This window comes from Salvelinus alpinus, chromosome 33, assembly GCF_045679555.1.
Source record: "Salvelinus alpinus chromosome 33, SLU_Salpinus.1, whole genome shotgun sequence".
NCBI classification, from domain to species: domain Eukaryota; kingdom Metazoa; phylum Chordata; class Actinopteri; order Salmoniformes; family Salmonidae; genus Salvelinus; species Salvelinus alpinus.
Window position 1 is genome coordinate 26,726,931 of NC_092118.1, and position 18,262 is coordinate 26,745,192.

An 18,262-nucleotide genomic window follows, 5' to 3' on the forward strand; every position below is an offset into this window, starting at 1 on the left:
GAGAACTAAAACAAACTGAAGTGATGTGTAGTGACTGTGTCTTAGAATAGTTTCATTAGGCCTGAGTGTATAAAACATTAGGGACACCTTAACATTGAGTTGCACCCCCTTTTGACCTCAGAACAGCCTCAATTCGTCAGGGCATGGATGTGGCCCATGTTGGCTCTAATGTTTCCCACAGTTGTGTCAAGTTCGCTGGATGTCCTTTGGGTGGTAGACCATTCTTGATACACACGGGAAACTGTTGTCTGTGAAAATCCCAGCAGAGTTGCAGTTTTTGACACTCAAACCGGTGTGCCTGGCACCTACCTACCATACCCCGTTCAAAGACACTTCAATATTTGTCTTGCCCATTCACCCTCTGAATGGCACACATACCCAATCCATGTCTCAATTGTCTCAAGGCTTAGAAATCCTTCTTTAACTTGTATCCTCCTCATCATCTAACTGATTTGAAGTGGATTTAACAGGTGACATCAATAAGGGATCATAGCTGTCAAATGGATTCACCTGGTCAGTCTATGTCATGGAAAGAGCAGGTATTCCTAATGTTTTGTATGCTCAGTGTATACTGTCAGAGTGGATTTCCAGTTTGTATTTAGTTCTATTTCAGGAGGTAGCCTATACGCTGGGTTAGTAAGGATGTTTGTTAGCCTACATAAATGTCTGATTACAAACCTATAAACACGTCTGGAGCTGGGTACCCCTCTAAATATGGTATTTTATATTTTTGGGGTAAACTAACGCCAATATCAGGCCTGAGTATAGTGTAAATCTCAGACCAACTATAGCATGACATAGCATGAATCTCAGACCAACTAAGGTCAGTAGAGTGGCCAGTTCAGCCTTACATTCACTGAATTCAACAAAAGAGGGGATAATCCTAAAGACTGAATCACTGTCACCAAGGATTGAGAATGTGTGTGTCCTGTGTGTGTATGTGTGTGTGCTAGGTTTCAATGTGTTGGTTAAACTACCAACACGGCAAACTAATGCTGTGGTTTCTTTTGTTTTACAAAAAACAGAGCAAAGGACCCTAACCCAAGTCATTATACTCTTTTTAGTAGGTCTACATTCATTATAGCGACAATAAAATGCAAATGCCCTACACTAACATTATGGATACGCATCAGTGAAAGTTTTACAGGGGTTGTATGGGGTTATCACAAGCTTCCCACAGACACTAAATTTGTCTTATCATCCTGAGAGGTTGCTTATCCTCTCAACTATGTCCATCCATGGTCTGCTGGGTCAAAAGTTCCTGAAACAAAGGTTACCATTGGTCAGGGAGTCAAGAATTCATTTTGCCAAAGCCTGAAGAGCCAGCGAGCCCCCCTAAACAAAGTTCATCATTGAACCATGGGGTCAATAGTTCTCCAAACAAAGATCACCAGTGGACTTTAAACATGTGAGCTTAACGGTTCCCCTAAACAAAGCTTTGCCATTGCACTTGGATGGTCAACTGTCATCTCTCCAGGACCAGGTGTTAGGAGTTAAAGGCAGAATCTGAAATGGAGGTCTATTCCCTATACCCCGAGTCGGTATTCCCTTCGATCTCGCCCACAAATTGGGAAAAACAAACATTCTTTACCATTGACCCCCATTGTAAAAGAGACAACTTCGGCGTAGATTTTCTGTTAAACAGAAATAACAAGAAATGCTGAAAAGCTGCTGTGCTGGTCAATGTAACCAGGTAAAAAATCCCACGAGAAGAGCCCTGTGGTTTCAGGTTTTCGATGTGGAAGACTGGTAAGACTCGGTATCCAAGTAGGGAAAACATTCAATCACAGGTAAGACATTTATCTCGTTCAGTATAGTCTGTTTGTAACTTCCCTAACTACTTCTAGCTTTATAGTCCTTTTATTTGTGTTGTTGTTCTTGGCTAGCGTGGCTAACGTTAGCGCCGTCATGAAATGGGGCATTAGGGAAGCCCTACAATATTACGTTTTTCTAAGGAGTGAGAACGCTTGGGAGCAGGCAATGCTGAAAAGTAATCTTTAGACATGTATTTTTCTTAAATGTAGTTTTGTAATTGACTAAAACAAGCAGACAAAAAGAAAATTGCATTTGAAAAAGGTCAGTTTTTGCTGTTAGTCAATTGGGTAGCCACGGGTTGTTTTCCTCACAGGCGGGCGGGGCCGCAACGTTCTATTTAATACCGACTGGGACTATATAGTGTACCAGTTTTGAACAGGGTTCACATAGGGCTCTGGTCAAAAGTAATGCACTACAGATGATAATTTGAGCCAGTTTGCTTAATTTGAGCCAGTTTGCTATAGCTGGAAAATAAACCTGTCGCGTTGTGAATTATTATGTGGATTATAATTAACTGACATTTTTTGGGGGGTTAATACATTATTTGTAAGGGAAAATCAAATCTGAAATCAAGGTGAATTTACAAACTTCGGAAGTCTTTTTAAACCTCAAATACAGTTTTACATTTCCTCTATTGCAGGAAAGTTCTCTTGCAAAAGCATGATCAAATTAAGATCCTACATCTGTATAAAGGGAATAGGGTGCAATTTCGGACACACCCAAAGGCTGCGTGCTTTTATATTAGACATAGTTTTGATAGGCAAAGTGTCAGGTCAGCAACTCTGCATACCGGAGTTAGAGTCCAAGTCCAGACACAGATATTGGCTGTAGCTTGGGTGTGGGGTATGGTCCAAGCCTACGTGGGTCTGGGTGTTTGGGGGACTAGGGGTCAGTAGCAGCAGGGCTATTGTTATGACTACATTGTATCTGTGCATTGAACAGGAAATCACAGGACCCAAATAAATAATTAAAATATAGGGATCATACAGGTTCCACGTCTGGCTCCTCAGGCTTCCTCTAACACAACGTCAAGCATATGAGGCATAAGACCCGAATAAGGATGAAGGCAACTGGCTCAGGTTATGCATGAATCATATAGCCCAGGGATGGGCAACTTTAATGTGGTAGGGGCCACAAAAAATCTGAACACATCATGAGGGGCCGCAGTTGTGAGCAAAACCTTTTAGCAGCCCCTGCACCTGAGAGAACAGAGACATTTTTTTAGTTTTAGAGTTAATTATTGCACATTTTGACATGGAGCGTAGAGATCATTTTGTAGTTTTAAAGCAAGTTTGCTGCAATTCTACACATTTTGCCATAGGGTGGAGAGAATTTACAATTTTATAACTAATTTCATGCAATTCTACTCATTTTTTCAATGGGTCAGAGAGGAAAATGTGCTGTTTTACAGCTAATTTCCAAACATTCTACACATTTTTCCATAGGATGGAGAGAAATGTTAGCAGTTTTTGATATGATATCCGAGTGAGACCGACTAACAAAATCAATGGGGGCCCCCCGGCCGGTAATTTAACCATGATTAATAAGTTTAGATAGCTGGCCGCTAGACTAATTTACCAATCAAAATTTTTTTGCTGACATGGGCTAATTGAGTAACTATCATTGACTGACATAACAAGAGAAAAACTGCTGATGCACAACCAAATTTCTAAATTGCACCTTGTGTATTTGTCACGGATCCCTCCAGAACTTTCATTACGCACACCTGGCCCCTATTCCCAGTGATTAGTAATTGTATAAGTGTGTCCTTGGTTTACCATTGTCCTGTCGATTATTGTTACTATGTCCGTTGGTGCGTGTGAGTACCTGTGCTGTGTGTTTTGGCTTTCGTGCCATTGTGGATTGCGCAGATGATTACGGGTTTCGTCCCGTGTGTTAATCATTGTGCGAGTGTGTTATTTATTTGAGGTACTCCTCGCTCTTTTGTTTGGGTTTCAACCCTGTGTTTTTGTATAGTGTTTGTTTGGTCTTCGTCCCTGTGCCTTTACAGGGCACTCTGTCATCTGGGTAAAATAAAAAAAAATATTACCCATTCCTGCGTCTGTCTCCCGAATCTCTTTATGCCAACGTGAGAGTATTCTACTATTCTAACTTGTAACAGTAAGTTGAGACCCTGACTGAGTTTTTTTGGTTGTGAAAATTTATCCGAGGGCCTTCAAAAGTTGCCCATTCCTGATATAGCCTAACATATGACTTATTATGTTATGTTTGTTATCAAAACCGCCAAATTGTGAGGAGGGATAATTTATTATAAATATTGCACTAGCCTACTTCTGCAAATGTAGATAAATACACTGGTTATGATGTAGTGTAAATGCCTGCAGAAAACCTCAATGGAAGTCCACTGAAAGCAAGTGAAATATATTCAGCTAGGTCTTCAATCTAATCCAGTCAGTCTCCCAAAGACTTGCTCAACAGTAATAATTTCAAATGTATGTTGAGGATGTAGGCTACTAACAATGTTTTCTAAATAAATCTGTAATATTTTTATTGAACAGTCCCTAAACTCCCATCCTTGGCTGTGAGATATTTGTCCACACAGTGACCGCAGTGCTGTGGGGTTATGGAATAACAAGGTGCTCCATGCATTATTAATGGGAGCTCCACCGTGAATCTGTTCAGAATAATATCAGCCATTTCCCTCCGCCTCATTACTGCGTGCTTTTAAGCATGTGTTTGGTCGCCATGGACACCCCACTCTACAACATTCTCTCTCTCTCCTCCCCCCCACCTCCCTCCACCCACCCTCTCCTATTGAGATTCAGGTCATGAACGGCACTTGCTGTTTTTAATTTCATTTCATCATAAGCGCTTTTAGACTGTTGCCAGAGCTTATTTGCAGTTTTTCTGCGGACCTCTTCACTACTGCCTTCTGACAGGACAGATGCTGCAATTAATCAAGCCGGGCGGAGAAATGGGCATCGTTGCTCCACACAGAGATGAAGAGCCAATCACTACACACTACAGCAACAGCAGCCAGCCCTCAAAACCGAAATTACAAATGCCTTTTCAAACTAACTAATTGAATACAAAGCCACATTTTGAAAATTATATAAAATTATATATCGGCGGTATAAAATATGCATGAGTTTTATTTCACCATTTTTTTACAGGTCCAGATTTATTTCACAATTGGTTTATGATAAACGTCCCTCCCCCCTACGTAGTCTAATGGCTTTGCTGCTCATTGTGGATATATGATAATTATTGTTTGCCAGCCTTCCCTCCCCCACTCACTCTCCATGTTGATGTAAGCTCAGAGCCCCCTGAAGATAGGCTATCTTAGAAATGAAGTAGTTAATATGTGGTGGTACGAAACGGTTAGTTCCTGGTGAAGAAAGAGTCAGAATCCAAAACATTTGTCAGTGAGAATGAGGACTGTTATTGAGACAAGCACCAGTTACATGCTGACTCTTTCCAGTCTCAACACTGTTTGTTTGACACAGTTACAATGGTTGGTACTCCATGTTGAAATCACAGAGAAACATATACACACTATAATAATGGCAACATGAGAAGTAGGTTTTATATCCCTGCATCGTTATTATTATTATATTATACGTCTTATTTACTCCATATAAAGCATACAAATCTTTTTTTTTTACTATCTTGAAATAATTCTATACATAAATATTGTTTTTCTCTTCACATTTTTCAATAGCTAACAATATGAAGACGTCATACAAAATTATGGCTAATATCGTATAATAGATGGAATGTCTCTGGTTGTGTTTTTATTTAAACTCAAACGTTAAATTAAATGTCCTATTAAGAGCTCAAAAACAAGTAGAATATTCATACTAAAATGCATTTATTCTATGGACAGTTTAAAAAAAGCAGTTGGATTTTTATCTGTAAGCAAAATACAAACAAATGAATTGCTGCTATTATAACTCATAAAAAAGTATAAAAGAGCAGAAATGCACTACGTGATATAGTAATCATACAGGTCATTTTACCAATGTTTTAATTACAGCCTCACATATTAAAACTTTACAACAGGTGATATGAAAAATGTACAACGCTTCTCTTTTCATCATGGATATATCACTTCATCTGGCAAGAAAATACCCCCATTGCCTTTTCAATTGGCTCTGACAGTGCAACAAAGTGTCTCTGCTACTTCTTCTTACTTTTGATAAGTTTTGTAGTATCAAGGAGTACGTAGTGTAAAAATACATCAATCAATCATGAAACCATCAACCTTGATCGTGGAATTTTTCATTTACCATAAAATATCCCCTTTATCACACAAAAGAAACATAATTTAATTGTTAAACATCTGAGGTAAAAACAAATACATAAAAGGAGGATTTTTTGGAGTGCCAGTTTTACACATACTTTTTGAACAAATGGGTATTTTAGTGGAAAGAGGAGGTCCCCAACTCTACAAAACACTTACAGTAGGTTACATTTACAGTTTGATGACATATGATGACATAAATTATCTTATGGCAGTTTATGTCTCTCAGTCTGTCCATTCCTCCATTCCTCCATCCAGCAACCCCCACAATCCCCCATCCCAAAGACATTTTTCAGTTCCCTTTTTCCTTAAGATATTGTCTCTTGCCTTCATGCCATAGGATGAATGCACTCAGATATCACATTGGCCTGAAATGCATGATGGTTTATGGAGAGTTTCCTTTAGACAATTTGTTAAACAGTTACATCTGCAGGAATGTAGGGCAAGAGAAAAATGGGAAAAAGGTAGAAAGTCTCATAATATACTGGCCAGTGTGGAAACAAGTTTAATGTGTGGGTTACTGGTCTCCAGTATTGTACCTGTAAGTCATTCAGTTCAGGTGTTCTTCTCTGGGAGAGGTTAGAGCTGCAAAAAATGCCTGTTGAAATCCATTCATTGTGTCCAGTAGTTGGGCTGAACTGACAACTTTGACCTCATAAATAAAGCTTTATCGTTAAATAAAAACAGGGCATTCCTTCCCCTGTGTGAGTCAGGTACACCAGTCCTTTCACAAATGTGCCCAAAGTCAGTTTTGAATTGACAATTGAGCGGAGAAACACAAACAAACAAACAATAAACAATCAATGGGCATTTGCCTACCGACTTTTCCTCATAGCGCAGCCTATTTTATAGACAAAATCCAGCTAAGGTATCTGCCCCTTTACATGTCTACGTAGGTATTCATATCCGTCTATAACAATGGACAAGTTCTTTGTAAAACATTCTAATTCTTACACACTTCTTAAGTGCAACTTAGAAAAGCAACATGGAAATTATGCTTTTATTTCTATTCCTCTTCTTTGAGATAAGATAGATATCTTCCATTCATTTGGCTCAGTAGATGGAGACCTGGGACAGAACCTGGGCATGGGCCTGGATCTGGGAGGGGTGTGGCTGCTGGGGAGCGGGTTGGGGACTGCCCATGGAGGCGGAGCCCCCCACTGATTGAGGCGTGCTAGGTGAGTGTTGTGGTGGGGAACACTGGGACTGGTGCTGTTGCTGCTGTTGTTGGAGATGCTGCTGCATCTGCTGCTGGTGGAGCTGCTGCATCTGCATCTGGTGGAGTTGCAGTTGCTGTTGCTGCATGTCATGCCTCTGCTGCTGCTGCTGCTGCTGCTGTTGTTGTTGTTGCTGCTGTTGCTGTATGTTGTGTTGCTGCAGCTGCTGCTGGAGGTGGTGCTGGAAATGCTGATGCTGCATCTGCTGCTGGATCTGCTGGTGGTGCATCTGCTGCTGCTGCATCTGGTGGTGCTGCAGGTGTTGCTGCATCTGCTGCTGCTGTGTTTGCTGCTGCTGCAGCTGCTGCATGTGCCCCCCCACGCAACCCTGCATGGGCGGGCTCATCTGGGACACGGCCGTGGGCTGGGCTCCGGCCACCATGGCCCCTCCTCCACCACCTCCACCCATCTGGTTCAGCAGCTGGGATGGCACACCGTTGGGCATGTTCTGGTGCTGCACCGCCACCGAGGTCACGATCTGGTTGCCCCCCAGCCTCATCTGCAGCGGCTTGGGGGCGATGGCCCGTGGCATGCCGTTCTGGAGAGCCTGGGCCATGGAGGACATGGAGGACATGGACGGGTGCTGGGAGAGTGGCGAAGGCAGCATCAGACCTGGGGACAGGCTGGTGGAGGCCAGGGTCTGCTGGACTGAACGGATGGTCTGAGCCTCTGCTGATTCCTGGGCAGCCTGGAAGGGAAACAACAGCATGTTAGATACAGACTAGGAATGGACACTAGACTTACTCACTAAACAAATATGTTTATTTAGACAATAGCCTGAGGTAACAACGTCTAGCTATAAATCCTCTTACTTTCTAAGATTGCAATCTTGAAAAGATTCATGATGTGGATGCAGCTCGTGCAGGAACATTTGAATATCTAAGTTTACTATTTGTCACAATGAAATTCAAATCAAATCAATGTTTATTTGTCACATGCACAGGATACTGCTGTTATAAACGGTACAGTGAAATGCAGCGCTCCTCAACAATGCAGTACAAACATCAATATCAATAATAATCAAGTCAAATCAAAAATATAACAAGTCAGAAATAAAAGTAGGGTTCTTGGGCTTCTTCCCAGCAGTTCACACTTCTGTTGGCTGAAAAGTGAAAGCTTCTTCCCAGCAGTTCACACTTCTGTTGGCTGAAAAGTGAAAGCTTCTTCCCAGCAGTTCACACGTCTGTTGGCTGAAAAGTGAAAGCAGTGTCTCACCTTTGAAACCAGGCTGGCGCGGTAGGCAGCGAGGGCTTTTAAATATTCCTTTTTAGCAGCCTCTGTTTTGCTTTTATAGCCCTGTTATGACAAGACGGACAGGTGTGAATGACAGGTGACAAACAAAGGATCACTCTGTAAAGAGATACAAGATATAACTGCCGGCATAGGCAGCACAATATAACTGACTAAAAAGCCTTCTACTTTTGATGTCTATATTCATCGATTTATTTCTGTAGCTCTCGACATATTGATTGGGAAAAGAGCAGGCAGGAAAAATTATACAATCTGACTTTATGCATCCCCTTAGAGCAATTACTGCTAATTACTGATCATCATGCATTTGCTTCTCAATCAGATATAAAAGTCAAGGGCCCGTATTCACAAAGCATCTCAGAGTAGAAGTGCTCATTCAGGATCTGGTAAGTCTCCCCTGTCCTGTTCATATATAATCGTATTCAGTATGATCTAAAAGGCTAAACTGATTCTAAATCAACACTCCTAGTCTGAGATGCTATGGCTGCGTTTACACAGGCATCCCAATTCAGATTTATTTTTTCTTCCACTAATTGGTCTTTTGATCAATCACAGATCTTTTCACATCAGATCTTTTTCAGAGCTGAAGAACAGAACTGATCCGAAAAAAAGATCAGAATTGGGCTGCCTGTGTAAACACAGCCTTTGTGAATGCAGACCCAGTGATGTAAACGTCATAGTGTAGGATTGCTCTGACAGATAATGATGGATTACCTGCTTCTGTTCCTCTCCCAAGCCATCCCACATGGAGGCCACTATCTTGGACACCTCTCCGAAGGTGGCGTTGGGGTTTTGACCCTTAATGGCGGCCTGTGTGTCTCTGAAGAACAGGGCGTAGGCTGAAACTGGCTTCTGGGGCTCATTGGGGTCCTTCTTCTTCTTCTTCTTGGGGGTCTTGGGCTTCTTCCCAGCATCTGGCGCTGGGCGCTTCTCTCCTGCCATTACCTGTTACAAGAAGAGTGATCTGGTTTAGACAGATGAATGTAATTCAATGGTGACTTGTTGTAGTGCCAGAGGAATGTGCATGTGACACTTTACTAACAGAACCACTCTCAACAAATGTATATGAATATCAAGCAGTCACTGTGCTATTCAATCAGGTCTATTTCACACTAAAGTGAGCACAGTCTTAGTGCAGCCTTCTTTAAAATGTGTTTTTATATAAGGCAGTTTCATAGAGTTTTCCTCACTCACCCTATTGTCCTGGTCTTGGTCGTCCTCGTTGATAGAGCTGGAGGGTGAGGGCGTGGCCGACTTGCTGGCTGGTGGTGAGGGCGAAGTATGGGGGATTTTGGGTCCTGTCATGTTCAGGCCCAGCTGGGCACTGAGCTGAGACTGGTTGATGGTGGTCAGCTGGTTCCGGGACATCATACCATTGGGGTTGTTCATGCTGATGATGGATCTCATGACCATGGCGGGGTTAGGGGGGTACTGGTGGAGGTGGCCCTGCATGTTCTGAATCAGAGGAGAAAGAGAGGGAAAAGTCAGTAAATATGACAGCATCTTGTAAGAGACCGTACTGTATCTGTAGCCTGGTCCCAGATCTGTTTGTGCTATATAGCTATTTGTTTGGCATGACAACCAAATAGGAGTTGGCTATACAGCACAAACATATATTGGACCAGAGCATAACAGTACAATAATCTGGTCATCACATTCTTCCAGACTGTCACATGGCCACAATGCATCACATAACATAACACATGGCCCTGGGTCTTTAACTTCTCCCATTATTAACTATGATGAATTATCTTGAAACCTGAGTCGCCAGTTTGATAGCTTCACAGCTCAATTGATACAGTTCACAACACTCTATTGTATGGAAATCTGTGGCACAGCTTTGACTGCTCAGACCCTGGTGTATAATGGACAGAGTTAGTACCCTTGAGATGGTTAGGCTACATAACCTCTAATACCAGGACAAAAACATCTGTATGCACAATGACTACCTCGAAGACATTTTGGATTTAATGCCATGCAACAAATAAAAATGCTATACATTTCTGTGAAGTTCTGTGACATTTTGAAGGTTATACATTTCCCCTGGCTGGCAGACGGGGGCACAAATGATACCTCCTCCAGTATGTTTAGAGATTAAATGCTATCTGCTGGCAGGTTTCATAGATCATACTTTAACTGCCAAAGAGTGAAAATATATTTATATACTGTATAATCAACTCTATAATTCAACTGTCTGAAGGGATACGATTGGCGTGTCATGGGCATTTTTCTTCCTCTTTATACAATGCTGAGTATATGATACCATCAATACCATCTTCATATTTTCGAATATATCTTCCAGATAAAACATTATGGTTTTCAAAAGCTCTTTGTGTAAAGGGAGAGGTAGATGTTTGCATTGATTGCACTGAGGATGGAATTACATGGCCTGCCATTCTCTCAGAGGGGAGAATGATCAGGGATGCAGCGGAGCTGACAGGAAATAGTGAAAAATAACCAAACACAACAAAAATGTGATTTGTTTGGGAGGTGTGTGTGTGTTTGTGTGTTCTCCCTGGGTATCCATCTGGTATTCAGCAGCAGCACAAACTCCATCTCTCCCAACATCAACACATCATATATCCACACACCTTGCTTATTGAGAGAACCTTACGAACCCTGTCTTCAAAACAATATTCAAACACCTTCTCAGAACAGAAACATTGAATTTACAATCCATTTGTCTCCCATCTTTCTCATATGCCATGTCTACTACCTATCACAAAACAGTCTACAAGGCAGAAATGTATTCAATATTTACATAGAAATACTCCGCCAGAGACGGAATAGAATACAATTTAATGATGCAAACATGCCAACCATTCAATTCTCTCTTTGAATAAACAGTGAAATAAAACATGCCAACCATTCAATTCTCTCTTTTAATAAATGGTGAAATAAACTCGAGCAATAGGATAGCGATGTAATGTTGATTTACATATCTTCAGTTTTAAAATGTTCCACTTGATGTGTAAGTCTCATTGTCACCTCCAGTAGTGAGCTAAGTTAGTGCTCTGAGTGACTCTCTGCTCATTGAGAGCATCACAGATGAAACACACTGAGCTCTTTAGCCATGGCCATCTGTGTAACAACATTTCAACACAATATCACAATGATGCAATATCACTTAGAGCAATGACACATCCTGCCATTTCTGTCAAATGTTGAGTTTTCTTCATAACAGCTATGGCCCTGCCCTACTCAAAGATCGTTTGCCTTTCAAAATGTATCTTGTGTTTGCTGGCTTTAGTGATAGCTGGCCTTTTTGTAAATGGGTTTGTGGTGAAATAGCTTACACTAGTGTTACAATAATATCACATAACCCAGCCTGCTATACAGACTATAGTGGTATAATATTATAAACTGGACTGGTGGCTACAAATACATCTACGGCTCTTTACAGCCCACAACTATTTACCTAAAAGAGTGAGTGATTCATGTAATCTATATGAAAAAATATATATATTTGCTATGTAACTACAGTGTTAAAAAAAGTACCATGCATGTAAAATGTGTGTAACATATATGCTGTATGTAACAAAAAAAGCTGTACAAACAAAGTTTGAAGAGGAGTGAGTGATTATAGAGTAGGGGAACATCCCCTAGCTTAGGCCTAATGTTAACACATCTATGTTAACAATGCTATCAAAACACCCCTGGATAATACTAGTCCCTGAGAAAGGAAATACATCATTTCCAGCTACAGTGGTTGTGAATGTAATGTGTGAATCTGCAACAAGTCTGTTCATTTATGTCCTTCTGTCCTCTCATTTGCATTTTAATTAGAATATTAGTTGCGTCCCAAATGGCACCCTATTCTTTATATAGTGCACTACTTTTAACCAGGGCCCATAGTGCACTATGTTGGGAATAGGGTGCCTTTGGGACGCAGATATTGTCTGCAGTCACAGCAGACATCTAAGAAGATAGCTTGATAGTCATCATAAATCTGTAAATAAGTCCTTATCTCGAATGCACAGTGGCCAGATGTGACAAGCGGGGCAGCAGGTAGCCTAGTGGTTAGAGCGTTGGACCTATAACCGAAAGGTTGCTAGATCGAATCCCTGAGCTGACAAGGTAAAAATCTGTCATTCTACCCCTGAACAAGGCAGTAACCCACTGTTCTTAGGCTGTCATTGTAAATAAGAATGTGTTCTTAACTGACTTGCCTAGTTAAATAAAGGTAAAATAAATTTAAAAAAACAAGCCAACCCCTTCTCTTCTCTCCCCTATCAGGCTACATCCAGCAAGTGTGTTTGTATACATGGCCATGTGTATCAAACACAAGTAAACCTAGAGTCTATGCAATCTACTCTCCAATCAATAAGGATTTGTGATGGAAATATTGAGATGGAGACTCTCAACATCTACAGTGGGGCAAAAAAGTATTTAGTCAGCCACCAATTGTGCAAGTTCTCCCACTTAAAAAGATGAGAGAGGCCTGTAATTTTGATCATAGGTACACTTCAACTATGACAAACAAAATTAGAAAAAAAAATCCAGAAAACCACATTGTAGGATTTTTAATGAATTTATTTGCAAATTATGGTGGAAAATAAGTATTTGGTCAATAACAAAAGTTTATCTCAATACTTTGTTATATACCCTTTGTTGGCAATGACAGAGGTCAAACGTTTTCTGTAGGTCTTCACAAGGTTTTCACACACTGTTGCTGGTATTTTGGCCCATTCCTCCATGCAGATCTCCTCTAGAGCAGTGATGTTTTGGGGCTGTTGCTGGGCAACATGGACTTTCAACTCCCTCCAAAGATTTTCTATGGGGTTGAGATCTGGAGACTGGCTAGGCCACTCCAGGACCTTGAAATGCTTCTTACGAAGCCACTCCTTCGTTGCCCGGGCGGTGTGTTTGGGATCATTGTCATGCTGAAAGACCCAGCCACGTTTCATCTTCAATGCCCTTGCTGATGGTAGGCTTTGTTACTTTGGTCCCAGCTCTCTGCAGGTCATTCACTAGGTCCCCCCGTGTGGTTCTGGGATTTTTGCTCACCGTTCTTGTGATCATTTTGACCCCACGGGGTGAGATCTTGCGTGGAGCCCCAGATCGAGGGAGATTATCAGTGGTCTTGTATGTCTTCCATTTCCTAATAATTGCTCCCACAGTTGATTTCTTCAAACCAAGCTGCTTACCTATTGCAGATTCAGTCTTCTCAGCCTGGTGCAGGTCTACAATTTTGTTTCTGGTGTCCTTTGACAGCTCTTTGGTCTTGGCCATAGTGGAGTTTGGAGTGTGACTGTTTGAGGTTGTGGACAGGTGTCTTTTATACTGATAACAAGTTCAAACAGGTGCCATTAATACAGGTAACGAGTGGAGGACAGAGGCGCCTCTTAAAGAAGAAGTTACAGGTCTGTGAGAGCCAGAAATCTTGCTTGTTTGTAGGTGACCAAATACTTATTTTCCACCATAATTTGCAAATAAATTCATAAAAAATCCTGTGATTTTCTGGAATTTTTTTTCTCATTTTGTCTGTCATAGTTGAAGTGTACCTATGATGAAAATTACAGGCCTCTCTCATCTTTTTAAGTGGGAGAACTTGCACAATTGGTGGCTGACTAAATACTTTTTTGCCCCACTGTATACCTTTAAAAAAAACTCAAGCTCAAGGAGCCAGCAGCAAAATGATACACAGCAAGTCATGTGTACCTGTCAAGCTGTCACAAGCATATTGGCTTGTTTGATAGAAGGTTGTTGGCTTTGACTACACATCCTATCCTCTCCCCTGCACCAAAGCATCCCAACCACTATGTATAAGATGCAATAAAAAACAAAACAATAGCCGAGACCCTTCCACAACACACTGGCTAATAAACACAGCAGCTGGACTGAAAATGCAATATTACTCATTCAGAAGTACCAGAGATAAAATCTCAATAGCAGTGATGTCAATGAAAAGAGCCTTGGGTCTGTTCTTGAAGATATTGGAATCAGAATTTGGGGAGGTGGGGGAATTTATTACCAGTGGCACTGTGTGAGCCGTAACAGTCTGAAAAGAATGTTAACAAGTTAAATTTCCATTCAATCATTGACAGAGGCTCTTGGAAATGTTCCATTGCAGAAGAGGGGTAAAATCATCTATATGGTAATTATAAGGATGAGTCCCCCAGTAACTTTCGCCAGCATGAAAGGTCAGTCCTATTAAAGATAGTTTATCAGTCCTCTGCACATAGTCCTTTACTGCATATGCTTTTAAACGGGTACATCTTATTTTCTTACTCCCTTTTTGGTTCCCTGGTCGCAGAACCTTGGTGCTTAAGCCAAATGAGAAAAATGGAATTTAGAATGCTGGTAAAGGCTATAATAGCATGAAGATAAATTGTTTTTCGACTCCTCTCTCCTGTCTCTGGCTTTAACAAACCTCACAGTATACTGCTGTGCATATACACAGTCACAGTCCGTCCACTGACTATCCCCTCTCCATCCAACCCACCAGCCCAATAACAAATTCTTCCCTTCCACAACCCCATTTTACTTGACCTTGAAGGGCTACACATCCCCTTCCCCTTCTCCCGCTCCCCCATAGTTAATGCCCTCCCCCAAAACCCTTCCTTCCCCCATTTCTCCCAGTGCACTCTGGGTATTTAAAACTTGTTCAACATGATATCATTTTATTTCAAGTGCTGGCTGCCTAAAAAAACTAAATTACAGAATCAATCATACAGAAGGTCAGGTTGAGACTTCATTACAAGTATTGCATGCCTGCATGAATATCTTTCATTTCTGACTGACCCAATATGTCACAACATCTGTCTGGCTGAAAGTAAAAAGAGAAAAGAAACAGGACGAAGAAAAAAAAAGACCAAAAACTCCACTCTCTGAAATTGATGTACAACTGATGTTAGTGCTACTCAGCTTGGAAGGAAGATAAGAGAATGTAAAAAAAAAAAAAAAGTTTCTGCAACACTGGTCATATTTTCCATTTTATTCAAGACAGTCTGTGACGGGTCAGAATCTAGGGGATTACATTCATAGACTATCTGTACACTATCAGGGTGTAATTAACATACTGTACATACAGTCAGCTACAAATCCTCAGGTCAGACCAAATTGCATGGCATTGCTGGGTGTTGGCTATAGAGCAAAACAACTGTGGATGAATGTACTAGTCTAGCTGGCTAAATGTTTGTGTGTAATAAGTCATTAGGGTGAACGTAGCGCAAATGATGCAGATTAGATTCCTACTGACTACACTTTGGCCAATAGTCAGTATGTATTCATGTAAATACAATAAACATGCATCTCTGCATCAATTTTGGGCAACAAACCTAGAAAGATACATTTTACTCCATATTCATTTCTATTCAAGCGGGATATTTGGGCTATTTCTAACCCAATTATGAAGATGTGACACATAGAAGGAACCTTTTTATAGACAGCCATGCTTTCTTACAAGGGAGGAAATATGGGAAAAGTCTAATTCTTTAGATACTATAGAGAAGACAGAGATATTTTCAGAAATAGCACCCAGGGAGAGAGAGAGAGAGAGAGAGAGAGAGAGAGAGAGAGAGAGAGAGAGAGAGAGAGAGAGAGAGAGAGAGAGAGAGAGAGAGAGAGAGAGAGAGAGAGAGAGAGAGAGAGAGAGAGAGAGAGAGAGAGAGAGAGAGAGAGAGAGAGAGAGAGAGAGAGAGAGAGAGAGAGAGAGAGAGAGAGAGAGAGAGAGAGAGAGAGAGAGAGAGAGAGAGAGAGAGAGAGAGAGAGAGAGAGAGAGAGAGAGAGAGAGAGAGAGAGAGAGAGAGAGAGAGAGAGAGAGAGAGAAAGAAAGCGAGATTGAAAGGAGCTCTAAATAAATAGATACTGGCAGTTCCACCTCCAATAGTATTTGGCACTATTGACAGAGACCAAATCACAAATCAGGACACATGCTGCGAGACACAAATGACAGTCAGAAGCTTGTTAGGAGAGCAGATTAAATAAATAATGACTTGCTTTCTGCCAGCCCACAGACATGTATTTCTCTTTGTAGAACCATAGTATCTGTGGCCAATTTGCAAGACATACATGGAGCATTAGGGGAAAGGAATTAGTGAAACACTTGGCAGAGCAACTACATGGAGGGGGATTTGAAAATGGTACAGGTACATTGTACACCTGTTGTTTGTTTTTTTGTCATGGTGGTGCAGCGAGAGGCTATCACAGTTACGAATTACCCACTGCCACAGAGCTAAGAGAACAGAGAAAACTATTTGGGGAATATGAAAACTGTGGCTGGTTGGGAAACGTACTTACTATGGTTTATTTGCATGGTTTATGTATATGTCCTTGCAGACGTTTCAAATAAGAGATACACAACAGTGTAGTGTACATAATGTTGTCCCCCAATGTCATTCCACTGACAAAATGAACCTAAAACGTAATAACACTTTTATAAACACTATATAGTTAATTAAAATAGTTACTTCCCTCAACCCTTTTCAAATCTCAAACCAAAGACAATGGCATAAATCAATGTAATTTCCCTGCATTGTCTCTGTGTTCAGGACTTTTGGGGATCAATCCCATATCCAGAACATAATGGAGTTCACGGTCGGTAAGCCTTTCTGCCTTTCTGTCTGTGGTACAATGTTTGCTGAGTGATAAAGGAGCAGAGCAGTGTGCAACAGTCTCCCAGTGACAATGCCACGAGGCAAAGGAGCAGAAACCTCACATTCTTTCCCTGTAGTTTTAATAGAGTCTCCTTACAATCAGAGACATGAGCCATGCAAATGGTGCTAAAGAGGAATAATGTTGGAGAATCAAATCTAATCCTCCACCAAGTCGTGAGAACAGTCAGGACCATAATTGTGTCAAGGTTCCGTTTCTTCTCCAGATGTAAAAAAGCTTAACTGACCATGAAATGAAAATTCTTTAGGCAAAAGCCTTCCGGGGCTCGGTTATGCAGCACAGATATTTTAAAAGCTGCAATTATTTTACATGCCAGCAGCTTGGAAGGGAGGAAAAAAGGCAATGAAATGTTATAGTGCCTGCCCATATCGGAATGTAAATACATATTCTGTAATATCATATGCGATTCACCATATGTGTCTGGTTTAAAAGTGGGGGGTCTGAAATACATTTTTACATGGATAATATGGCTAAAACTATAATGATATTTTTGTTCAATGTAATGTAATGCAGTTTACCCCCCAAAAAACACAGCATCAATATCATCATCTCTCTGTTTATAATGCTTTTTGCTTCCATATTTTCCTCCTATAATAATCCCATATTACTGTAATAGTGTCAGCGAGTGACATCAAAATGTTTTGAATCTATAACATACAACTCTATCAACATAAAGAAAGTGATTACCGGGTTCCGGAACCATTCCACAGTCTCATCCACATCAATGGACAGGAAGGCTAAGCTGGATATCCATTCATTGACTCCCTTTCTAAGTACTCACACCGAAAGGTTAATTCTAGTAGCATCATGTTATTTAACCAAATACAAAACCTGGGATTCTGAACTCAAACAAAGCTCTGTCTGTCAGTTGACTGAGTGCATTCAGGCTCTGAGCATAACAACATGTAGATAAAGGCATGGAAACACATTATGTGACAGTGGAGGGGACAGGACAGCACAGAATGATTCATCAGCATCTACAGAACAGGGTTTCTGGAACCAACATACATAATACTGTATACGGACCCATGAAACCGTTGCATTTTTTGGGGACTCACTTTCATCACTCCCTGTGGGGGGAAAATACATTGTGCCATCA

General features: G+C 41.0%; 1 protein-coding gene across 1 annotated transcript in view; it reads right to left on the minus strand.

Annotated features, from left to right (window-relative positions):
- Nucleotides 1-5,786: 5,786 nt before the first annotated feature.
- LOC139562960 (TOX high mobility group box family member 3-like) overlaps nt 5,787-18,262 on the minus strand; it is a 62,238-nt gene continuing 49,762 nt past the window's right edge. The window contains exons 4-7 of the mRNA XM_071381162.1: nt 9,742-10,002; nt 9,262-9,492; nt 8,512-8,592; nt 5,787-7,984 (exon numbers count right to left, since the gene is read on the minus strand). Of these exons, the coding sequence (XP_071237263.1) occupies nt 7,133-7,984; nt 8,512-8,592; nt 9,262-9,492; nt 9,742-10,002 (1,425 nt within the window). The 3' untranslated portion in view covers nt 5,787-7,132. The remainder of the gene's footprint in view (nt 7,985-8,511; nt 8,593-9,261; nt 9,493-9,741; nt 10,003-18,262) is intronic.